This window comes from Bombus bifarius, unplaced genomic scaffold, assembly GCF_011952205.1.
Source record: "Bombus bifarius isolate JDL3187 unplaced genomic scaffold, Bbif_JDL3187 scf7180000008203, whole genome shotgun sequence".
Classification (NCBI taxonomy): domain Eukaryota; kingdom Metazoa; phylum Arthropoda; class Insecta; order Hymenoptera; family Apidae; genus Bombus; species Bombus bifarius.
The window spans coordinates 1710934-1737353 of NW_022884507.1; the positions used below are offsets into that span (position 1 = coordinate 1710934).

The 26420-nt window shown below is 31.4% G+C and overlaps 4 protein-coding genes across 7 annotated transcripts; 3 read left to right on the plus strand and 1 right to left on the minus strand.

The window, feature by feature from the left end:
- The first annotated feature begins 169 nt into the window (after positions 1-169).
- Positions 170-9580, plus strand: LOC117210461 (myotubularin-related protein 13). 3 transcript variants are annotated; one of them, XM_033453502.1, is made up of 22 exons: positions 170-507; positions 740-880; positions 1223-1308; positions 1378-1665; positions 1745-1964; positions 2040-2281; positions 2361-2666; positions 2751-2928; positions 3003-3207; positions 3295-4896; positions 4965-5158; positions 5235-5633; positions 5707-5923; positions 6354-6555; positions 6632-6777; positions 6852-7697; positions 7768-7915; positions 8008-8153; positions 8232-8458; positions 8568-8774; positions 8842-8924; positions 8999-9580. In XM_033453502.1, exons 2-22 carry the CDS (start codon positions 781-783, stop codon positions 9089-9091), a joined length of 6135 nt encoding a protein of 2044 aa, XP_033309393.1. In that variant the 5' UTR covers positions 170-507; positions 740-780; the 3' UTR covers positions 9092-9580. The 3 variants fall into 3 exon arrangements, with proteins under 3 accessions (XP_033309393.1, XP_033309392.1, XP_033309394.1); XM_033453501.1 differs by having other exon boundaries at positions 170-880; XM_033453503.1 differs by having other exon boundaries at positions 170-880; positions 5238-5633.
- A 540-nt stretch (positions 9581-10120) lies between these two features.
- LOC117210456 (AP-1 complex subunit beta-1) lies at positions 10121-16282 on the plus strand. 2 transcript variants are annotated; one of them, XM_033453490.1, is made up of 12 exons: positions 10121-10274; positions 10646-10809; positions 11415-11585; positions 12853-12879; positions 12980-13225; positions 13305-13565; positions 13653-14075; positions 14146-14830; positions 14905-15163; positions 15281-15632; positions 15710-15901; positions 15980-16282. In XM_033453490.1, the coding sequence occupies exons 2-12, from the start codon at positions 10702-10704 to the stop codon at positions 16052-16054; spliced, it is 2799 nt and encodes a 932-aa protein (XP_033309381.1). In that variant the 5' UTR covers positions 10121-10274; positions 10646-10701; the 3' UTR covers positions 16055-16282. The 2 variants fall into 2 exon arrangements, with proteins under 2 accessions (XP_033309381.1, XP_033309382.1); XM_033453491.1 differs by lacking the exon at positions 12853-12879.
- A 473-nt stretch (positions 16283-16755) lies between these two features.
- On the minus strand, positions 16756-17804 carry LOC117210457 (40S ribosomal protein S27). Its single transcript, XM_033453492.1, has 2 exons — positions 17656-17804; positions 16756-17105 (listed from the first exon to the last, which is right to left on the minus strand). The coding sequence occupies exon 2, from the start codon at positions 17102-17104 to the stop codon at positions 16847-16849; it is 258 nt and encodes an 85-aa protein (XP_033309383.1). The 5' UTR covers position 17105; positions 17656-17804; the 3' UTR covers positions 16756-16846.
- Positions 17805-18219: 415 nt separating this feature from the next.
- On the plus strand, positions 18220-25508 carry LOC117210458 (E3 ubiquitin-protein ligase UBR2). Its single transcript, XM_033453493.1, has 3 exons — positions 18220-18482; positions 18785-19002; positions 19210-25508. The coding sequence occupies exon 3, from the start codon at positions 19242-19244 to the stop codon at positions 24552-24554; it is 5313 nt and encodes a 1770-aa protein (XP_033309384.1). The 5' UTR covers positions 18220-18482; positions 18785-19002; positions 19210-19241; the 3' UTR covers positions 24555-25508.
- The last annotated feature ends 912 nt before the right edge of the window (positions 25509-26420 follow it).

Consider the following 26420-nt stretch of genomic DNA (forward strand, 5'->3'; position numbering starts at 1 on the left):
ACATATGCATGTGTAGAAATTTATATAACAATTTTTAATTAAATTAAAGAACATTCAGATTCATTTTTCTATTCAAAATATAAAATTATTTGATAAATTTAAAGAAGACATTATTATATACATATAGGGGTGTTATACATGTAACTGTTATGCAATAATTTCACTATGAACGCGCTATAAAGTAGCATGAAAGTAGCGCCTCTAATAATGCGAATGTTTTCAGATTTAAAGTATTCTCAGTGACCCAAGCAGAAGACAAAAAAAGTAAAATTAAATGGGAATTATAGCGCATTCGTCTCTTCGTTTGTATACCTGTGGCGCGTTTTGGTTCATACGCGGTTCAACAAACACCCAATGTGGCGCTTGAGTTTGGAAGGTTATGGATTAAAGCTTCGGGGTGTGGCATCATATTGTGTTTTATAAAATAAATAGAATATTGTATGCTCTTGTGATGACGGGTGAATTCATTTTCTAAACGTAACGAATGTGAAGTATCTCCTTTCAACGGTGCGTGCGATGCCTACAACATTTCAACCACCGCTTGAAATTTGTTTTTCGAGAAAATTTTTTAAATGTATTTACAACGATATCACGTTTTTGGTGCTTTACTCTGAAATTTGTGTTGTTTGAATGAAAAAATATAAATTCAAAAATGTTTATCATATTTTTCAATTAATTTGCATATTGATGCATATTTATGTGTAACGTTGACACAAGGTAGTTGATTGTTGCTTGATAGGATACGGTCCATGAAATCACGTGTATTAAAATCTACGTGGGATGTTGGGCGCTATCACCCCCACGAACCCCCACGAGTATACCGAAATGTCTCGGTTAGCCGACTACTTTGTTGTGGTCGGCTACGACCACGAAAAAGAGAGTAAGTTTTTATTTTTAACGAAAGTAAAAATATATCGATATTTTTATATACATGATTGTCAAACATTTAAGGTGTGTAACAATAAGTAATCTTAGCAAGTAAGCTTGTATAATAAAGTATATACACACACATATATATATATATTTTGTATATCTTCAATAGCATAAATATTTAAAGATATTTACAGTAAATAATTTTTATTTGTGTGTTACGAATTATTGAAGTATTATTAATATTTTATATTGTTTAAGAAATTTAAATATTTGTACTACAAAGATATAATTTATCAAAGTACAATAACAAAAAAGTTGATATAATATGTAATTTTATTTATGTTTATAGGAGGGGGTATAAGTAATGGAATCATTTTACAAAGGTTTCCAGAAAAGGATTGGCCAGATACACCATTTATAGAAGGAATAGAATGGGTAAGACTTTTCTTTATTACATTTTTATTTCTTATAACTAATCTTTTCTCAATTAATTTTATTTTATAGTTTTGTCAACCACAGGGATGGGCTTTATCTACAGAAAGACAAGAACCACGATTTTTTGTATCTATTTTAACTGATATTGATGCAAATCGTCATTATTGTGCTTGTATGTGTTTCAATGAAACAGTGTCTATATTGCCAAGTAAGCCTGTAGATGAAGAAGAAGATCCTGTAGATGGTGATAGTCGTTCCTTGGTTAGAACAATACCCACAATAGCACATCACAGCATTATGTATGCACCTAAATGTCTGGTGCTGGTTTCCAGACTTGATTACATTGAAACTTTCAGAGTATGTGACATTTTGCCTAGTTTGAGACTATGATCATATTTCTATATGTAATAATAATATTTTTATATTGTTGCTTCAGAATTGCCTTGGTATTATATACACAGTATATGTAGAAAATCTCGGAATACCATTAGAAACTTTGGTAGGAAACATATTAGGTTGTATACAAGTACCACCTGCTGGTGGACCACAAGTAAGATTTAGCATTGGTGCAGGTGATCGTCAAGCACTTCAGCCTCCAATTAGTCCTTCCCTTCCAATAACACACAGTAGTGTAAATCTTTTATTTCAACAACTAGGTAAGTGTAAAACAGCTATTATTACAAATATGTTCTTGTTTATACTTTTCATTAAAATATAGTTATATTTTATAGGAATTCGTAATGTACTAGTATTGTTCTGTGCTGTTATGACAGAACATAAAATACTTTTTCATTCTGCAAGTTATTCACGATTAACTGAAGGATGTCGTGCGCTTACTGCACTAATGTATCCATTTAGATACACGCATGTTTACATTCCTCTTCTACCAGCAGCTTTAGTTGAAGTACTCAGTACACCTACTCCATTTATCATGGGTGTACATAGTTCATTGAAACATGAAGTTGCAGAACTTGTAAGATGTTCAATAGAATTATATAATATGTTTTATTTTATTATAACGATTTTTTATTAAATGTTAAATTCTTTTGCAGATGGATGTAATAGTTGCTGATTTGGATGGAGGTTCTATTATGGTTCCAGATGGAGTAGCACTTCCATTACTTCCAGAACCACTTCTATCACAAACACAAGATGCATTATCTTTAGTATTACAACCAGAATTAGCTTGTGCAGATTATGCTTTTCCACCACTTGCAACAAGAGCTCCTCACTCTCCTATGTTAGATAAAGAATTACGGGCAGTTTTTATGAGAACTTTTGCTCAATTATTGCAAGGATATAGGAGCTGCCTGACATTAATAAGAATTCATCCAAAGCCTGTCATAACATTTCATAAGGTCTTTATATTATTATTGGTTCTATCCACTTTATAGTGTTTAAAAATAAAAGGGAAACATATAAATTGTATTTCTTATTTCTAGGCAGCTTTTCTTGGAGAACGTGGCTTAACGGATTGTGACTTTACAACCAGAGTTCTGGATTGCATGTTTTTTACTTCCTTTATTGCAGAAAGGGGACCACCGTGGAGGCCTTGTGATGTGTGGGACGAATTGTATAATAATTTAAGTGATCAGTTAAAACAGGAAGCACAAGATCATAGTAAGTAACAGTAACAAAACATATAATTAATAATGATAAAGTATTATATACAATAAATATCATTTCGATATTAGGGCTTATTTTAACACATATTCAAGAATTAGCACAACAATTGTACACAAATGAAAATCCAAATCCTCAACCATATGTACAAAAAATTTTAAAACCACCTGAAGGAGCATTTGCTAGGATACATCAGCCGCTTTTACCGCGCATTAATCCAGAACAAGTTCAAGCAATTATAGATGAGGGTCTTGCCAAAAATAATCTTAAAGTTAGGTTAGTATTAGAAATAATATTGATATATTTTTATATATGTATCATGACTATGATATTTTATACTTATATTGAACATTTTGTGTATAGATTATCGTCATTAAGGCCATCACAGCCTCGTATTGTACCTATGGGTCCACATATTTCATTTGTTCATGATACTAGACATTTGGTTAGCAATTCTGCACGTAGACTGGAAGTTCTGCGTAACTGTATAAATTGTATATTTGAGAATAAAATATCTGATGCCCGTAAAACGTTCCCAGCTGTTTTAAGAGCTTTGAAAAGCAAAGCTGCTCGTTTAGCGCTTTGCATGGAATTATCACAGCATGTTGTTGGAAACAAAGCCATGCTAGAACATCAACAATTTGATCTTGTAGTCCGGTTAATGAATTGTGCATTGCAAGATGATTCATCCATGGATGAGCATGGAGTTGCTGCTGCACTTCTTCCCCTTGCTACAGCATTTTGTAGAAAACTTTGCACAGGAGTAATTCAATTTGCTTACACATGTATTCAAGAACATCCTGTATGGCAAAATCAACAATTTTGGGAAGATGCTTTTTATTTGGACGTTCAAAAAGATATTAAACGTTTATATCTCCCTGGTGAAAATTCTCCACCACGGCTTATAAATGATGGTATCTTAAGTCCTATTAGTCCACGTGATGGCAAGGAATTTCCATTTCGCGATCGGTATTCAATTTATCAAATTCAAGAACCATCGGCTCTTGAAATAGCTGCTGAACAAATGAGGATTTGGCCAACAATAGATCCAGAGAAACAAAAGGAACTTACTGCAAGTGAAGAAAGTACCATGTATAGTCAAGCAATTCATTATGCAAATAGGATGGTTTATTTATTGGTTCCGTTAGATATAGGGGCAAAGACTCATCGTCAAGATAATATTTATGATGATGAAAGAGCAAGTAATAGTATTACAAATAGTGTAGCAAGCGATAGTGGTGATGCAGAGTCTGGTTTTGAAGAAACTGATCCCGGAGAAACTGGTAGTGCTGTTATTCGAATGGTGTCACGATTTGTAGATCGTGTTTGTACTGAAGGAGGTGTAAGTGCTGAACATGTTAGATGCCTACATCAAATGGTTCCTGGTGTTGTTCATATGCATATTGAAACTCTTGAAGCTATACATAGAGAAAGCAAAAGATTACCTCCTATTCAGAAACCTAAAATTTTGACACCTAATATGTTACCTGGTGAAGAAGTTATTATGGATGGTTTGCGTGTTTATCTTTTACCAGATGGGAGGGAAGAGAGTTCTGCAGGGTTACCAAAGATACCACCACTCTTACCAGCAGAAGGCGCAATTTTCCTTACTAATTATAGAATTGTATTTAAAGGAATACCTTGTGATCCATTTGCTTGTGAACAATTAGTAGTTCGTGCTTTTCCTGTAACATCTTTAACTAAAGAGAAACGAGTTGCGGTGCAACATTTAGCACATTTAGATCAATGTTTACAAGAAGGTCTTCAGTTGCGATCATGTACTTTTCAATTGATAAAGTTAGCCTTCGATGAAGAAGTTACACCTGAGAATATTGAGACTTTAAGAAAATTAGTTCATAAAGCTCGGTATCCACCACACATTTTTCATCATTTTGCTTTCAATGGACAAGTATTAGTTACTCAGACTGCACATCACAAAGGAAAAGAAAAGAATGCTACTCTTAAGTAAGTAATTTCTTATTTAACTTTTTTTATGTTTATCATTTATCACAATAAAATGATTTTTCTTTTAGAGGGTTTGCTAAGAAAACACTTTTAAAGACTGCACGTAAAGCTGGTTTTAAACCAAAGCAGTCATCTAAAAGACAAAAATACGTCTTGCCAAATATGAACATGATTACTAATAATAAGTACATGACATCACCTGGTCGAATGAGTTTACCAGTTACAGATAATAATGATTTAAGTCATGATGACGATCTTAGTGGTAAGTTAAACGTTTAATATTACTGATATTCCAATAATTCTCAGTCTATTTACCATTTTATATACCATCCTTACAGTAGATGATTTTGAAATTCCTGGTATTGTAACTCAACCACCAACTGATGCTAAAACCTTAGAACGATTATCGGAACGTAGTTATGTCAGAGATTGGTATCGATTAGGATTGTATTCAAATGGGCCACACAATAATCGTAGAAATGAACCATTTCGATTATCTTCTGTGAATTGTGCCTATATGATTTGCAGAAGTTATCCTGCACTTCTTATAGTTCCCTCATCAGTATCAGATGAAAGTATTCGTAGATTTTGTCGACTTTATAGACATAATAGAATACCTGCTGTCACATGGAGGCACCCAAGAACAAAAGCACTTTTAATTAGAGGTGCTGGTTATCATGGGAAAGGTGTCATGGGTATGCTGAAAGCTCATCCAGCATCTGCTGGTAATTTAAAAGGTATCTTTTAAGAAAGTGTTTTCAAATGTGTAATTTTTTATAATATTCTTAAATATTTGTTTTATATTCTTAGCAACATCATCAGAAACCACATCATCTTTAGAGCAAGAAAAATATATTATGGCTCTTGTAGCTGCTACTCCGTTATCTGCGCTAAGACAAGGTTCTGCATGGGGAATGTCTGATAGTTCTCTTAGTATTGATTCTTTATTGTTAGCTGCTGAAGATCGCAATGCTACACCCGAACAATCACGACGAAATCCATTTAATAAAGCTATTGGAACATTAAGGTATATACATATATAGCTTTGGGGTCACACTATAGCGCTAAAACCAAACCCCACTGTGGCGGAAGATTGTCGCTACCAGATGAAAAGAGAGTTGTGCGTTTCGTCCCGGGACTACCGGTGGACTCGTCAGTAAGACTATGCCCGGTAGTCCCTGCCTTAGACGTAGAGGGAGTCTCGCTAGGTGCGGTATTTGTATCATTCGCTCGTATATTCGATCGCTAGCGAGATAGACAAACTCGTTGTTGTCGTAGCCCTCTCGTGTTGACGGTTGGTACCCGCGGATCGCCCGGGAGATGTTGTGCCGCGTTGATGCCTCGACCTGTCGGCGTCCTATTGATACCGATCCGCCACACATATATATGCCTTTTAATTAAAATTTTATGAAATCAATAAAAGATTGGTTAATTAATATATGTGTTATTCTTTACAGTTCATCAGGAGGTAAAGGACCTAAGAATTTTGGTCGTTGGGGTTCATTAAAAGATAAGAGACATAATTCCCAAGTTTCTTTAACTTCAGTTCATCAACGTGGAACTGTTAGACATTCTGCAGATTCAGACAGTGGTACTGAATGCGTTCATACTTTCCAACGTGCTGCATTATATATTCTTGGTGAAAAAGCTCATATGAAAGTAAGATAATTTTAAATTAAATTTTTTTAGTTGCATATGATGTAATTTCACAAAATTAATCGTTTGAATGCAATAGGGTGTTAAAGCGGAATCAGCACCAAAAACAGACTTTATTCCAGTGGAATATTACGATGTAAGACATACCAAAGCTGCATTTAAGAAACTTATGCGAGCATGTGTTCCTAGCTCTCCAAATGTAGAACCTGACCAAAGTTTTTATAAGTATGTATAATCTATTTAGAGAAAATATGATTTCATTAGATATAATTTCTGATAAATAATATTCGAAATTTTAGATTAATTGAAAGTTCAGAATGGTTACAACAACTTCAAAATTTAATGCAATTAGCTGGTGCTGTAATAGATTTAATGGATGTTCAAGGCTCATCAGTAGCTGTTTGTTTAGAGGAAGGTTGGGATACCACAGCAACAGTGTGTTCTGTTGCTCAAGTATGTCTTGACCCACACTATAGAACTATCGAGGGTTTTCGAACTTTAATCGAGAAGGAATGGCTCGGATTCGGACATAGATTTGGGCACAGAAGTAATCTTGCAGCAAATTCTCAAACAACAAATTTTACGCCCACTTTTCTTCAATTTCTTGATATAGTGCATCAAATTCAAAAGCAATTTCCATTAGCATTTGAATTCAACGAATATTACCTAAAATTCTTAGCATATCATTCGGTTTCTTGCCGTTTTCGTACATTTTTATTGGACTGCGAATTCGATAGAGTGGAATGTGGCATTACTGCTGTTGAAGACAAAAGGGGATCATTGACAAGTCATCATAAAGGTGTAGATACAGGTAGTGATGACGAAACAATTTATCCTGGAGGTAGATTAGCAGGGACAAATACAGGATGCAATCTCGGTCAAAGCATATTTGATTACATCGAAAAACAACACGCACGGTGTCCCTTGTTTTATAATTTCATGTATACTCCCAATACTGAAAACATGGTATTAAGACCCGTATCGCATTTGCCAAATCTTGATATTTGGCAATATTATTTAGAAGAAGAACTGGCTCATGGACCTGCATATGACTTAGAAGTATTACAACAAGATTCCCAACAAGAAGAAGAAGCAGAAGCTGCTGATGGTGTAGTTAAAAGTAATCGCAAAGTAGTTACACAAGGGTAAGATTAAATTTATGTTATATTTTCCTTCCTTTTCGAATTATACTATTTATATTATGATGTATTATAGGTATGATGGTGTAAGTTCAATGGTACCCGATCAATTTTCTCATCTTTTAGAAGAGATACATAGATTAGAAACTGAATTGGGTCATTTACCTCAAAAATGGAAAGTTCTTTGGGACAAACTTGAACTGCCAAATACAGATTCACTTGCTGTTAGTAACAAACACTGTAACTATTTAAAAATGATGTACTCATCTATGGATATATGATGTAAAAATGATAACATCTTTTATTCTATAAATAGAGACACGCATCATTTAGCACTGCATTAGTCAGATATCACGGTCGGTTGATTCATAAACGTTCTACATTAGAACTACTTTTAAGAGGCAAACTTGCTAGTGGAAGTACTTCTGGAAATGATGGTTCCGTTTATGCACATCCCCATAGGTAATTTTTATAATCATAAAGCTTTCTTTAAAATGAAATAACTGAATGCTGAATAACTTTACATTCTCGTTTTTAAAGGTTTGAACGATTAGATTCAGCTACACCAACTCACTGTGATGCTTGTTCTGGCGTATTGTGGGGGCCAGTAAAAGCTGGTTTACGATGTGTAGACTGTGGCCATGTATGTCATGACAAGTGTGCTGATGCAGTACCAAAAAATTGTACAAAATATAAGGCAGTAACTGATAATTTACAAACACATACACTTACGCGAAGTGGTGGTGATAATGGAAGCGTAAATTCAAGTACGAATATTACATTATGGCTTTATAAACTTTTCTTGTAAACTATGATTATATGATTGAGCAATGTTATGTATTATTTTATTTAATGATATTAACAATTCACATCTAGGTGTTACTACAATACAAACCTCTTCACAACAATATTACGAACAATTCTCTAGTAATGTTGCTGAAAATAGAACTCATGAAGGTTACCTTTATAAACGAGGTGCTTTGCTTAAAGGCTGGAAACAGAGGTGGTTCGTATTAGATTCTATAAAACATCAACTAAGGTATTATGATGCCATGGAAGATTCTCATTGTAAAGGATATATAGGTATGTAGAAAATAATTCAAAATTGGAATGCTACAGTATAAATTTATAAATATTTATAATTTTACAGATCTAGCTGAAGTAGTTTCTGTAACTCCAGCTCAACCAATGCCAGGGCCACCAAAGAAAACAGATGATAAATCATTCTTTGATGTAAATGTCTCATTTTGTATCATTTATTATATTTTCAAAAATGAAATTTCTATTATATGTCTTTATATTTGCAGCTTCGTACAAACAGACGAACATATAACTTTTGTGCTGGCGACGCAGCAACTGCGCAAGAATGGATCGAGAAAGTCCAAGCGTGCTTACAATAGCTTGATTATAACTCTAATTTAAATTGTGCAAGTGACTGATAGATTAAAACAGATTTTAATTTTGTTACATACAATTGTATAGTCTAATAGTACGTATTATAGACTGCAGTAATTTGCTTTAAATATTTTGAATCCAACAATCGTTGGAATGAACAGTATCATAAATTGAATGTGATGTACTCATATCCTTGACATAGCATTATTATATAAATGTATATTGTAACTATATATAATTACGTTAAGTTTTAATTATTTCAGCTGGAAGATAAAAGATCATAACATACTCAATTAAACGTTACATTTTTTATTTTGTTTATTATGTTTTTAATTTTAGATAGATATATATAGAACAGAAAATATGTTAAAATATTAGATGAAGTACCTATTCTGCGAATTATTGTTAGTATAATTACAGTTATAATTGGAAAAGTTACGACCTTGCTTGTTAAAGAATAGAACGCGAATTAAAATAAGAACATGTTTTTTTTTTTAAATCTCATGTAGTATTTGTTTAGTAATTCTGCTATGTTTATTAGTAAAATTAAAAGAAGTCCCTGTATCTTTAATTTTTAGTTGAAATTATTCTCGCATTTATAGCACTTTTTATATGAAATATATAATCTTCTTTATGCTCGCGTTGCACATACCACGAATAGATTTTCAGATAAACAGAATGTTTAAATTTAATAAAAGAAACAAATTACGTACTTGCAATTCATTTGATACTTTGTTCATATTGTTATGAATTTTAAATATATATTCAAAAGTAGTGTTTCAAATTTTGTAATAATGGGGATTAAAATAAAAATTGCTTCATATTTATTAAAGCGTCTTTGTTCGAAGAACAACTTACTTTTATTTCAAATTTATACATTTTCCAAATAAAAAATCAATTTATAATCTATTAGTTCTCGTTACATACAGAAAAAGTAAAGTCGTTACTTATATACAAGGTAGTCTATGGTTTAAGACTATAGGATGAAACCACGCCGCGTACATATACGACCGTGTCTCCCACCACAGAAGGTCTGACAAATCATCGGATCTGTGTTACGTATTACATATACGAACGTGATCGTGAGAGTTTTTACTCCATGATTGGAGGGCGTTTTGCTCGTAGAATTGTCAATGTTCTGTCAGTGGATAATTTCTCATATATTTTCGATTGCTTAAAATAGTTAAGGTATTTTAAAAGGAAATATTCTGTTAGTAACATTTCTTAGTAATCGTACCAATTGTCGTAAATGTTAATGATTAGAATTTCATAAACCTCGTAAAACGAAAGCATATAGAAAATAAGGGTGTACAAGATTTTTAATTATGGATCGTTATTATATGGTAGTTTATATATTTTTTATAAAAATATAAAGAATACTTTGATTTTTTATTGAAGGTGACAAAATTCTAAATATCTCATATAGTTAGTTTAGTAGAATGCTACTATATATACATATATCTTGAACATTGATCCAAGCTATGGTTTGCTATATTGAATCCTTATTTAATTTTCACACGATATTATTGCATTCGCAGTACATCGCTATTTGTTTTCAGAGTGTTGATTTAATTATCAACAATATTATTGTGGAAAGCTCTTTCAAAAATCTAAAATGACAGATTCAAAATATTTCACTACTACTAAGAAGGGGGAGATATTTGAACTTAAATCAGAGTTGAACAATGACAAAAAGGAAAAAAAGAAAGAAGCTGTGAAAAAGGTGAGTTAATTTATTGTTAAAATGTCCTAATTATTCATAATTTTCTATAAAATGGAAATAAGTTACAAGCAATAACAAAACATATGACAATTTGATATTTTTTCAATTAAACGTTTATATTTCATGAATAGTTGAGTAGTTTTATGCAGCATTGGTATGCTTTTAAAAGGCAATATATTTTTATAAAAGGTAAGTCATAAAAATAATTGTTAATATCAAAATATTTTGCTTTAGACATTTATAAGTTATAAACATACAATTTTTTTTGGTAAATCTGTTTCATGCTGACCAAAGAAAAGGATGAAGTAAAAGCATACAATAATTTCTCAAATTTGAGAAATTTTAATAATACTATAGTATATGCATTACATTAGACAGTACATTTTAGGCATCTTCTTTCTACAAGAACACAAATCTACAATGAATTGCTTGAAATATTCATTTTTATTAAATTAAGCATAAATTATAGTGGTATCTTTACTTAATTAATAGCAATATTATTTTAACAATTAATCACAGTCAGTATAGTTATTTTCAACTTTATTGTGAATATTTTTTTATTACTTATTTATTACTTATTCAAATATAATATTAATTATGTTTAGGTAATTGCATCCATGACAGTGGGTAAAGATGTATCAGCACTTTTCCCTGACGTGGTCAACTGTATGCAAACAGATAACTTAGAACTCAAAAAGCTAGTGTATTTGTACCTGATGAATTATGCCAAAAGTCAACCAGATATGGCCATTATGGCTGTCAACACATTTGTTAAGGTAATGTAGCTTAAAAACTTAATAAATACTTACTATGTTTTATTAATGCACTTTTACCCTCTATATATTTTAATGACACTTGGATGATGTTGAGAGTCTCTGTCTGCAAAGAGGCAAGCTGGAAAAACTTTGTGTAGTAATTCTTTTTAAGTTCTAAAAATTTTTCAAGTAAATTTGACATTAATTTTGCAGCCTGCCTCACATCATGTACAGACCGTGCTTTGCAAATTACATCAGTTTGCACAGAGCTGTCTGCGTTATGGGACGGAATGTATTATTTCTTTTTCTTAATGAATTGCTTATTTTTCAAAGGGCACGAGACTGGAATTTGGCTGAATGAAATATGGCACTCATCTTAAATATCTTAAATTACATAAGAATATATTAATAATCTTTTTATTGGTTTGTGAGTTGTTACCACCAAATTCCAGTATTTTTCTTCAGTTAAGCATTGAAAATAGGAATGGAATTATAACAGTTGTAATATTTAGCAAAATTATTAAAAAATTCACTGAAGGAGCTCACAATATATGTGTTAGTTTTTTTTAATATTAATGCACTAATATATTTTATGCTGATTTTCAAAATTGAGCATGGAACTTTTTCTACAAGCCATAAAAATGTTATTTATATTTAAACAGCTTATAGAAAAGTTGTATAATAACACAGCTATATATAATTATATTTAGGACTTAATTGGTCTTACAAGAAGATTAGATGTAAAATAATCTCAATAGTAGAATCAAAAATTTATTTTTTAGATATAATGTTTACCGTGTAAACAGCATGAATAAACCAGTTCCTTAAATGTCCATTTTATATGTATGACTGCATTATAAATTGCTGCTTGTATGCAGTGCATATATTTACACTATCTGCACGCAAAGTGTTTTGTTCTTTATACAAAATTTTAATCTTCATTGATAAATGTAATCAGTGTTAAAATTAATATTTCATAATGCAATTACTATGAACACTTTGATGTATACATTTTTAAATGTTTGAATAAATATCATGTAACATATTCTTATGTGCATGACACTGAACTCTCTTAATGTGAAATTTATAATTTAATCTTAATTTATAAATCGCTATAAAAAGTAAAGAACTATAAACAGAAAAATCTTAAGATGAATATCTCGTGCTCTTTAAAAAATGATCAGTTCTGCATCATATTACATTAAATGGTTGATAAGTATAATATTTAACAATTAATCAAAATGGTGACGGTGACCAATTTGACCTTTTTCGTTCTGACACGCAAAAGGAGCTAGCGACATCTCCGATGACAAAGGTACCATACCACTTTCTACTTCGTTAAAATTCATGGGTTGAGATAGATAGCCACTGCTGTGACTAGACTTGAATCCCTGGCTTGCCCGATTTTTGCGCAGGATTGCGAGGACCCAAATCCGTTGATCCGAGCATTAGCAGTTCGCACAATGGGTTGTATACGCGTGGACAAGATTACTGAGTACCTCTGTGAACCACTGCGAAAATGCCTGAAGGATGAGGATCCATATGTTCGTAAAACTGCAGCTGTTTGCGTAGCCAAGCTTTACGATATTAACGCAGCATTAGTTGAAGATCAAGGCTTTCTGGATCAATTAAAAGATCTTCTGTCTGATAGTAATCCCATGGTAAATAACTTAAATTTATTTCTCACTTAGTATCAACATAAAAATCATTATTTATTATTCCATTCAATTTTTATATTAGGTTGTTGCAAATGCAGTAGCTGCTTTATCTGAAATTAACGAAGCAAGTCCTAGTGGACAACCTCTAGTTGAAATGAATGCACAGACTATTAATAAATTATTAACAGCACTCAATGAATGTACAGAATGGGGTCAAGTTTTTATTTTAGACTCCCTTGCAAATTACTCACCAAAAGATGATCGTGAAGCACAAAGCATTTGTGAACGTATTACTCCTCGTTTAGCTCATGCTAATGCAGCAGTTGTTCTATCTGCTGTTAAGGTGTATATTTAGTGAAAAATTAATATTTATAGTTAACATTAGAAATGATTATTTCATTCTTTAAAAATAGGTTCTTTTCTTATATAGGTACTAATGAAATTAATAGAAATGTTACAATCAGAATCTGATTTTGTTGGCACATTAACAAAAAAATTAGCTCCACCCCTGGTAACTTTACTTAGCTCTGAACCCGAGGTGCAATATGTAGCATTGCGAAATATAAACCTTATTGTACAAAAACGTCCAGATATTTTAAAACATGAAATGAAAGTTTTCTTTGTTAAATATAACGATCCTATTTATGTTAAACTTGAAAAGTTAGACATTATGATTCGTTTAGCTTCCCAAGCTAATATAGCTCAGGTTTTATCTGAACTGAAAGAATATGCTACAGAAGTTGATGTGGATTTTGTACGAAAAGCTGTGAGAGCTATTGGTCGTTGTGCCATTAAAGTTGAACCATCCGCTGAACGATGTGTTTCAACTCTTTTAGATCTCATACAAACAAAGGTATTTCAAAATATACTTAAAACAATAATTATTAGTTTGGATGTTCTTATACATATTTTTGTTGTATTAGGTAAATTATGTTGTTCAAGAAGCAATTGTTGTTATAAAAGACATTTTCCGGAAATATCCAAACAAGTACGAAAGTATTATTTCAACTCTTTGTGAAAATTTGGATACACTTGATGAACCTGAGGCACGCGCATCTATGATATGGATTATTGGAGAATATGCAGAACGTATTGATAATGCAGATGAATTACTTGAAAGTTTCTTAGAAGGATTCCATGATGAAAATACACAAGTTCAATTGCAACTACTCACAGCAATTGTTAAATTGTTCCTTAAAAGACCTACGGATACTCAAGAACTAGTTCAACAAGTTCTTAGTTTAGCGACTCAAGATTCTGATAATCCTGATTTACGAGATCGAGGATTTATTTATTGGCGATTGCTTAGTACAGATCCAGCAGCTGCCAAAGAAGTTGTACTTGCTGAGAAGCCTCTTATTTCAGAAGAAACTGACTTGTTAGAACCAACACTACTAGATGAATTAATATGCCATATTTCAAGTTTAGCTTCTGTATATCATAAACCACCTACTGCTTTCGTTGAAGGTAGAGCAGCAGGTACTAGGAGATCATTGCCTGCTAGAAGTAATTCAAGTGAAGATTCAACTCAACATAGTGCACAACCTCATGCTCAAGTTATTCCTGCTCAAGATTCTTTAATAGGCGATCTTCTTAGTATGGATATTGGTACACAAAACTTTTATTGCTTACTAGTATTTCCATTGACCTTATAAATCGTGTTACATTAAATTGTGTTGTAGGTGGTTCAACTATGGTCACTCCAACACCAGCTCCTCAATCAGGATTGGGTTTAGACTTATTAGGAAGTGGCTTAGATGGAATTTTGGGTGGGACTGATGCTGGAAGTAGTGCACCTGTTGTGTCTCAAACTACTACTGGACTTCTTGGTGACATATTTGGTTTTAATCAAGGTCCCACTTCTTATACAGCACCTAAAGTTAATTGGTTACCTGCTGAAAAAGGCAAAGGATTTGACATATGGGGAACATTCTCAAGGAAGTAAGTACAAAAGACATAAATATTTATTTATTTATTATATATATTTTTATTTATTTTATAATGAGAGTAAGACTAATATGTTATAATAAAAATTTATTTTTATTTATTCTACAATAGAAATGGACAAATTAGTATGGATATGACATTTACAAATAAAGCAATGCAACCTATGGGTTGTTTTGCAATACAATTAAACAAAAACAGTTTTGGTTTAATACCAGCTGCATCATTGCAAGTACCAAGTCCTTTAAATCCTGGTGCTAGTATAGATACTAGTGTAGTATTATCTACTGCTGGTGCAGTGCAACGAATGGATCCTTTGAATAATCTTCAAGTCGCAATAAAAAATAATATTGATGTGTTTTATTTTGCTTGTATTGTTCCCATGAATGTATATTTTGCAGAAGATGGACAATTAGATAAAAGAGTATTTCTTAGTACATGGAAAGATATACCAGCACAGAATGAGGTATTAGTTTCCTTATCTATATTGTCATTAAATTCTCTAGCACTTTTTAAATAAGTGGAAACATTTAAATATTTCAGGTACAATACACATTAAAAGGAGTAATGCTGACGGCAGATCAAGTTGTACAAAAAATGCAACAGAATAATGTATTTACAATTGCTAAAAGAAATGTTGAAGGGCAAGATATGTTATATCAATCTCTTAAATTAACAAATACTGTTTGGGTATTAAATGAATTGAAAATTCAACCAGGAAATCCTGATGTTACTGTAAGTTAAAACCTAGATCTAAATTTTTGTAGTTTTTATCTTTTAAAATGTTTAATAATCAACTTATTTCAATTACAGTTATCTTTGAAGTCTCGTTCGGTAGAAGTGGCACCAGGCATATTTCAAGCGTATAATGCAATCCTGCATTCTTAAATAGTAAATTAAACCATTTGACATTAAGTTATATCATATTTCACGCCTTAATCCAATAATTTGTTTATATAAATCATTTTTATGTATTATTGCATATAACTTATCCAGCTAGAAGTTATTAAAAATATTTGTTCGTATTTTATCATAAATAACAAATTTAATATACTGTTAAACTTATCATAAATGGATGTAACTCAAAATAAAAAAAAATTGTGTTAATTACCTATATTTATCGCATTTTCTATATAAAGAAGGGGACGGGCGAAATGTATTTTATATACAGGGTGGTTAGTAACTAGTGGTACAAATGGAAAGGGGGTGATTCTACGCGAAAAAAGAAGTCAAAAATATAGGATAAAAAATTTTTTTTTTCTTTTAAATTTTTCCATCGAGACAACGATCTACAGTGAGATCCGTTATAACGAGACATGATAAAGTGCACGCGTGCCGAGCGAAAATTCAAAATCGATTTTCTTGAAAACAAAGCCTCAAACGAAAAATTTTTATTCTATATTTTCGACTTCTTTTTTCGCGTAGAATCACCCCTTTTCCGCTTGTACCACCAGTTACCAACCGCCCTGTATAACTAAGCTCACTCTTTTTCTTTTAAACTATATGCTTCAGCTTCAAAATTATTGAAGAATAAGATTGTTTTACAGTTCTTATCACAAACAAAGCTGGGATATAATAAATAAAATTAATTTTGTTAATTTTTACAATAATTCTGTTTATTTATTGAATATAAAGAGAAATGTCTGTGTATATCATTATGTTGCCTTAATCGTGGTTACATTAACATTGGACCTTTCTCCTAAATGAGCAACCTTCTGTTAAACGTGCTTTGCCACCTGTAGATGTGCATAATATTGTACGACATCCATCACATTCTACCGATCTCTGTGCATGTGAAAAGATGGTTTTGATGGCATAACATCCAGGGCATTTCACATCCATAAAATAACTATTTGGTTTTTGTACAAGTCTTTTTAACTTGTGCTTCCTTTTCTCTTCAGCTGGACTTGGATGAAGAAAATCTTTAGCAAGAGGCATTCTGCAAAAGAATTAAGTTATTATAAAATATAAATTTTAGATTATTTTTTAGATTTATATTATCAAATAAAATGTTCTATGGTACTTTCACGATATGGTGCAATACAATAAATAATTATATTTTGATTTGAAATTTATATGTCTTCAATTTTTAAATAAAAACTAGATTTAACTTGAAAATATAAATATCATGTACTCTATGAAACTTTACTTGTTGGTATTTAGATGCTATATGACAAGTTACAGGATATAATATACACATTCTAGTACTGTTTACCAACGTTTATCTGACATATAATTTCAGTTTAATTTTAACAATCTTTAATTTAATCTATAGACAGCAAGTGAAAAATTTAAACAATTAATATTAAATTATACTATATTCGTTACTCCATTTATATTTAAATAGTTACAATGAATATTATCAGTATGCGAATTGATGCTACATAAGTGTACATACTAATATAATAAAATAAAGTAAAAGTAAATGATTCCTTCTGTTATACCCATATAGAATATAATTTAATATTTAGTCTGACACCCTTACTTACGTAATTACTTTCGTACTTCGCTTTAAATTCAATAATCACACTCTTCACCACGTGTTTCTGCAACAACGTTATGAACTGAAAAGGACACGGACCAACTGATTTTACACGAGCAAATTCCCTATTAATGATTTACTGTTGCCAACTAATTAAATTTATATTACTCAGTCGTAAAAGAAACTAAAAGGTAATATAGTCTGTCCAACGAGATAAGGTAGTAAATATAAATAGGATTTGATTGCAATTATTGGCTGCCAACTAGTGACATTCGAGTGTTACGCAAAATAAAAATGAAATTTTCTGGGGCTTTTGCTAGATTAAAGTTAGATATAAGTTTAGTTCTAAAATAGAGTAAAATTAAAAATACTTATTAATATTGTTTGCAACACTTTTTTTGTGATATTTTGTTCATTTAAATAACCCTTTCAACATATTAAAGTTTAAAAAAAATCGGAGATACTGACCAAATTGCTAACTATTACCAAATATTTAATATATTTCTAGCCAATTTTTTGAGCGCTGCAGTCAAGAACAAATATTAAAACGGAAGCATATCTAACATATATATGACTTCAGTCTCTAAACTTCATAGGCCATCTTGTGCATTGTTCAATTTAACTGTGTAAAAGTATTGCTTATCATTTCGTTTTGAAATGTCAAAACTTGGTTGACTGATATCATCGAATATCCACGTCTTTAACGCGAACGATTATCATAAAGCGACTGCTGTCAAGCACTGTGACGCACGTAGTTGAAGGATCACATACAGATTTTGTGCAACAAAGAACTTTTCAATATCTTTTATTAACCTTGGCCTGGTCATCATAATAGTAAGTATCGTCTTCAAAGAAAGTTAAAAATAGTTCGATTTAACGAAAAGTTTAACTACACCTATAAAATAGTCTTTTAAATTGAAATGTTGTTCGCTCTGCGTAGTATATAAAATTTCGTAACATAGTGTTTAATTTTTGTCTATTACGAAACTAAAAAGTTTTCGATTTCTCGAATTATTTAGACATTTGATTTGATGAATAGGCAGTTAAGATTAAGTGCAATTTTGTAATTGAAGAATACTGTTATACCGTATGGAAATTTCATGGACTATAAATCGTTGGTAACCTATCACTTTCAGATAATGATTGAATAGAAATGAGAACATTATGTGAAGTAGTGAAATTGTATCAAATCACATAATTTATATGGACTAAGATACATTGAGTAATAAAATTCTGTGAATGATTTTGATCTATTCAATGTTGACATGTTGGATCAAATAAGAATGTAAAGAACAATGTACAATGCATCTACTTTATGTTGATACATTATATCAAGAACTGTGTTGATTCTGTGGTTAGTATAACTTTTATCAAATTTATGTTTTTAAAATAAAATTTGAAAATTCATTATGTTTTACATATATGTACATAAATTACAATATAATATAAATATTTAATTATAAAATTATATTAAATGTAAAAGTATATTAAATTTAATATTAGAACTTTTAATATTAAAGAATATGCATGAAACTTTAATCCACAATATTTATCATTTCAGTACACATTGTTTTGGCAATTTAAATTACAATAATGAGTAGTGAGAATTTACAAGAACATCTATATCAAAATACTGAAGATATGGAGCCACCACCATCTTTGTCTACTTTCCAAAATTTTAGTCATTCATGCGTAAATGTATGGATGGAAAAAATGAATAAAGGAATACTGTCATGTACCCATTTTAATGAGCATTGGAGAGTCTGGGTTCCACGGATATATAGTCCACAACGAAATACCAATTGTCTAGATTGGGTTTTTGATGAAGAAGCAGCAAAGAAAGTACTTTTTAATACTTTAAAAGAATTTATTTGTAATGGAGATCCAAATATTGTACTAAAAGAACTAAGTCAAATGGATAATGTGATATGCGGTAAAGTGTTCAAAATGGGTGAGGCTACATATAGTTGTAGAGAGTGTGGTGTGGATTCAACATGTGTCTTGTGCGCAGATTGTTTTAAGCAATCAGCTCATCGTAATCATAAGTATAGAATGGGTACTTCTAGTGGTGGAGGATTTTGCGATTGTGGAGATATAGAAGCTTGGAAAAAAGAACCATTTTGTAACACACATCTAGCTGGAATACAAGCTAAAGAATCTCGTGGAAATAAATTACCTGGAGATATAGCAGAAAGAGCAGTAATAACTTTTGAGGCAATATTAAGATATTGCCATACAATGTTATCTTTGGAACATACAATTGGATTACCTCCTGATTTGTGTTCTAATAATACAGCGGATGATGATTATTGTATAGGAGATTATTGTACAGTTCTTTTCAATGATGAGACTCATACATTTGATCAAGTAATTAGTACTCTTATACGTGTTATGCATTGCTCACAAAGAGACGCATTAGAGTTTGTAACAAGTGTTGATAGGGATGGTAGAGCTGTTGTAAAATGTGCAGAATTCCATGAGTGTAAAGAATTACAGAATGATATTGAAAAATTTACATCACGACATAGCAATCGAGCATTAAAAGTACTTGTAGTTCATGCTCATGTAATTGCTCACCAAATATTTGCTATGTTACTTTTACATTGGTTACAACAATTTATAAATCCCTGTGAAAGTTTTAGAGTGCTTTTCAGTAATGTTGCGCTCAATACAAAATTACCAGTTATTTCCATTGTAGAAGGTATACTTATGAAAGATTCACAGTTATGGAAATCTGCAAGAACAGCATGGCACAGATTACTAATGTCTGGAATGCTTATGGAATATGAAAGCAAAAGAGCTCTAGCAATTGTTTTTACATATAATTATGGTTCTATTATGAAAGATTACATAAGAGATGATCATGATCATTCATTTTCTATTGTCTCATTCTCTGTACAATTATTTACAGTTCCAACATTAGCGCATCATCTTATTGCACATCATGATGTACTGTTTATCTTATTAAACACGTTTATTTCGGAAAGTTCACGAAGATGTAATGCAGCAGGAAAGTTGGAATTTGAAAGAGATACTCCTAATACTTCATTTAAAAGAGCTCTATATATGCTCCAAGATTTACGATATTTACTAAGCTCCAAGCCAGATGTTTGGACTGATGAATTAAGAAAAAGCTTTTTACAAGGACTTTCACTTTTGCTCACATTACTTAGCAGTATGCAATGCATGGATTCTGTAGTGAGACAAGTTGGTCAGCATATGGAATATGAACCTGAGTGGGAATCTGCATTTAATTTACATATTAGACTATCTCCAGTTATTAGTCTTGCATTACAATGGTGTGGTTCAGATCAAATTGTTCTAATAAAAGCTTTTCGGTTAGTTTTAAGAAAGCTATATGAACAGCCAGGACATGAGATTGGTCCACCTCAAGTGAGAGAATTAGCAGATCATAGTGCAACATGTCTCCAATATGATGTATCATCTGAACCAGTATCTATACATCTCCCACTTTCCAGATTTTTAGCAGGTCTTTTTCCATATCTTGAAATGCATGACTTACATTTTCAGTGTGCAGAGTTTATCAATCATACAAAGCCAACATTAGAACAGATCATAGAACCGGTATTAGCAACTCAAGTAATGATTGCACAAGTACATAGTGGTATGTGGAAGAGGAATGGATATTCATTGTTGAATCAGTTATATTTTTATCACAATGTTAAATGCCGTTCAGAAATGTTAGACAGAGATATTATCTTGCTTCAAGCCGGAGCATCTTTAATAGAAAGTAATGAATTTTTGATCCATGTTTTAAATAAATTTAATCTTTTACAATGGGCAAGTTCAGACTTTGATGTAAATGCTGTCAAATATCTTGAAGATGAAAGTATCAGGCAAACTTTAGTTGAAGAATTTCTAGGATTACTTATAACAATAATAGGAGAAAGATATGTACTTGGAGTTGGACAAGTTACTGCTGATGATATTTTGAAAAAAGAAATCATTCAACAATTATGTATTAAACCTCTTTCTCATTCAGAGCTTAGTAAAACATTATCAGATGATACATATTTGGAAACTGAAATGGAAAAGGTAATACAAGATATTGCAGATTTTAAAAAACCTTCACAAGTATCAGGAGGGAAAGGCGTATATGAACTAAAACCTCACTTATATTCGGAATATAATGTATTCTTTTATCATTATACAAAAGAGGAAGTAAGTAACTCTGAAGAAACACAACGAAAACGAAGAAAAGCTTTAGGAGAATTACAATGTTGTCCACCTCCTAAACTTCCTAAATTAACAGAAGTATTTAGTTTAGTAACTAATTTATTACAATGTGATGTTATGTTACATATTATGCAAATTGTATTAGAAAGAGCACTTAATTGTAAACCTCGTAGATTTTCAGAATCACAAGTACATAAAATTTTACATCTTATTGGGTATGCTCTTCAAGAACAAGAATCTGGTTATTATCCTTTTTTTGCTTTTACAACAAGGGCTGCAAAGTGGAAAATCTATAAATTGTTAGAAGGTTTATCTAGTACTCCACGTATAGAAGCTCATAAAGATTTATTAACATGGATTTTAACAAGATACAGAGAAGTTGCTGGTAATACTCCAATGGATGTTAGTACAACACCTACTGCATCACGTACAGAAAATGTTGAAACTGATAAAGAATGGAGAACAAAAATGGCAGCAGAAAAACGAGCAAGAATAATGGCACAAATGGCTGCTATGCAGAAACATTTTATGAAAAAGAACGCTGAATTATTTGAAGAAGCAGCTTTAGATGTGAATAAATCTAATGACCAAGACTCTAGTATGAATTCAAAAAAATGCCCTCAAAAAATACCTGTTGCTGTTGGTATTGGACAAACATCCAGAATATCCGGTGAAGAAACTTATAAAACTTGTATTTTGTGTCAGGAAGATCAAATTGTAACAGCAGCTGGTCAAGCAATGGTGTTAGCTGCATTTATTCAACAATCTACAGTTCTCTGTCAACACAGGGCTAACACTAATGAACCTGATCCATTATATCTTTCTGCAAAGCTCGGTGCATCACCACATATTGGTACTTGTGGTCATGTAATGCATGTTAATTGTTGGCAAGAATATTTTAACAATGTTCTTGCAAAAGAGAATAGAAGACCATTCCGTTTGCGACAACCGGCAAGTTTTGATGTGGAGAAACATGAATATCTTTGCCCACTTTGCGAATGTCTCAGTAACACTATTTTACCTCTTTTACCAGCTTTAAGAACATTACAACCAACTCCTCAAAATCAACCTGAACTTGATTTTCGTACATGGTTGGAGGCTTTAAGTATTACAATGCAAGTTAGATGTGGATTAAGTGATAATTTACATAGACCAAAATGTATTCAAGACGAACACGATCCGACATGTCGGTATTGCATAATGCCAGTTCCATGTCATATACAAGCTATTCGTAATCAACTTGGAAATGTAGAAAATATGTTTGAGTTAAATTATAATCAAACTGGTCCATCCATTTCAGAAAATTTAATATCTACAATTCAACATTTTGCACAAGCAATATACACAAAAGAATTTGGCACCGAACCAGATGAAGATGATGAAAGAGTACCATTATTAGCATGGAAATCAACAGCATACAGTATTCATGCTATAGAATTTCTTCTCCGTGACATGAACAAACCTTTATTAGGTGCTTTATCATCTAGACAAAGAGACAGTCTAGAAGGACTTGCAAGAATTTCTGCTGTATTGGGATCTAAATGTCAATTACGTACTAGTACAAAAGTGACATGGACAGATAGGGATATTATCCAAAATAATGCAATTTCTCTTTTAACTCTATTGTTAAAAACTTCACCTGAAGGCCCAAGTATTTTCGATTGGGATCCATTTGGAATGCTTATTCCTTTAATTAATTCATTTCCTAGTCTTTTTTGTACAAGCTTTAAGGCTGTACCATCAATCATTACTGGTGGAATATTTGAATTTTATGCCTTGCAGCTTATATTTATATCCCTAATAGTAAAAATATTATTAACATCAGACTTTAATGAAGAGATGGATGTAGATAACCCAGAGACAACTGAAAATACATTCTCCGAATCTATCTTAACATTGGCTCAAGTTTTAAACATTAATGTTGGCACTCAAGTAGTTGCTAATATATGGAGACGAGTCACAAACGCTTCTTTGCCTTTTCTTAGATGTTGTGCTCTCTATTTTCATTACATATGTGATGTTCCAGCACCAGAAGAACTAACTAAAATAGATGGAGCTACATATGAAAATATCTGTGCATATTTGGGATTACCGACAACATGTGATGAATTAGTAAAGCCAAATTTAGATATAATTATAAAATTAATAAATATTTGGAAAAGTCATCCCACTGTTCAAATGCATCTATCTGGTGCTAGTACAGTCACAATAATAAAAGAACCTTTGAAAGTTAACAGATTAGTGGAGCTTCCAGAAGATTATAGTGAGTTGATAAACATGATATCGTCGTTTACGTGCCCAAATAGCGTCCGTGAAGATTCTAAAACACCGACGCTGTGCCTAGTATGTGGCGAAATGTTATGTTCTCAAAGTTATTGTTGTCAATTTGAATTGAACGATGCACTGGTCGGTGCGTGCACATATCACGCAAGTAAATGTGGAGCTGGAGTAGGATTATTCTTACGAATACGAGAGTGTGAAATTCTTTTCCTAAGAATCTCGAATCGAGGATCGTTTGCTTGTCCGCCTTACCTGGACGAATATGGCGAAACAGATCAAGGTTTACGAAGAGGGAATCCACTTCGACTGTGTCATGATAAATACAGGCAACTGAATCAAATGTGGTTAGGGCATGGGCTATATGAATCCATATCAAGGGCTATTGAATCTTCAAGTAGTCCTATGTCAACCCGGTGGCAGCATCTATAACCATTCTAGGATTTTTATGCTCTAGCCTGGACATTTAGTTATGGATACTAAATCTATATTTAGCAGAAGCAGTCATAGCAATAAATACTATGATTGTTAATTATCTGTTTGATCATCGAAAGAAACTGATGAAATTATTTATTTTGATGATACAGTGTGGATGGCTTTGTATATTTAAAATGATTGGATGTTATTCTCGTTGCAATGTCCTTTTAGATTATTTCAGAGTTTACGGAATTTTCTATTATTGTGTAAATTAAATATAAATTTCTTATAATTATTGATAAATGTATGAATATTGTTGCTTGTAGAAATTAGTTTGTAATATTATTTGAATAATTGTCACATTGTTTACAAAATTCTAGGATCATATGAACAATCGAAGTTGTATAAATGGAAAAAGTTTCTGTATTAGCTATTTTAAAATACTACTAATGATAAACATCACTTTTTGTGTCATTTCACATAAATTTCATAAAATACATTAAAATCATTTTATGTTATAAATTGTTAAATGCTTAAAAGAATCAAGTATATACAAATTTGAAAGTTATTGCAGTAATTAAATATTTATTTCAGTTTTAGAATTTCTTAATCAGCAATGCAACACATACACACACACATAGATAAATGTTGAAAAATCATAAAATATTAAAATTATTTCCGTAAATTCAAATAAATACTGTGACATAATATTTGTTTTCTCATTGCTAGTCTTTTAGTTTATTTGACATGATAAAATATATAACTTGATGACATCTGCATCTTGCATAAGATTAACTTTTTTATATTAATTAAATTAGTTTCTTTTACATCTAATATTGCAATGAGTTAACTTGTATATTGTACAGTTACTTAATATAAATTTATTTATGTATAGGTTTATAATATATTTACATACGATATATATAAATATTACTTATATTCTGGATCAGTTCAGTAAGTTTAGAATCCTTAATTAATAATACCACCAGAAATTGCAATTATAATTATTTTCAATTTTGCTTATATGCAATAAGTTTTAACAAATAGCATTAGTATTTGTAATGACATTTAAGACGTTTTAATAACGATTTTATTATTAATAACAGAGTCGTTATCATTTATCTTTTTTTTTTTTTGGAGTGCAATATGTACTTGTTTTATCTAATTAAAAGTATGCAGTAAGCGTTAATAATAGCAAAAAGATATTTTACATCCGCGAATATTAAAAAATTTTGTTTTAACGAATTATTTATATATTTATAATAGATTACTTTATGTTATATTACAAACATTTTCAATTTAATTAGTGAGAAGAAATGTTCAGTTTTGTCAATTATGTATAATATCTGATAATACATATACGTATTGACATTGACTAAGTATAGTATAGATCCATCACTCAATATACCTTTGTGTCATGTTTCCAGGGCTGCAGAGTTCTTTTACCATTTTATTATCGTTTCCAGTGTTATCGATTTAGTGTAGAATATTATTAAAACGTTTGTAGTGGTTGGAATTAAAACAAAATTTTATTATGAAATCATTGATTAACTATTTACTATGTATGATATAATATGATTAAGTATTTACTATAATCGATAATGTCGCATGTGACTCGAAAATGGTACAGCGGTCAATCAGGTCAGGTGACCCGTGACTCGTGAACTCGTGGACCATCTTCGTGACAGTCTTGATTCCCAAAATGTAGGACGCGAGACACGACATGACACGAAAAAAAATTGTATCTGTATGCCAGGTGTATCCTATATTGATTCTGTACTTCCTCCGTAACTTTCATTGATTTCAGTCATTTTTAGTCGAAGACTTCATAAATATTGAGCACGTATGAGGACATCTGTCTTTCAAGTCAATTGTAATCGA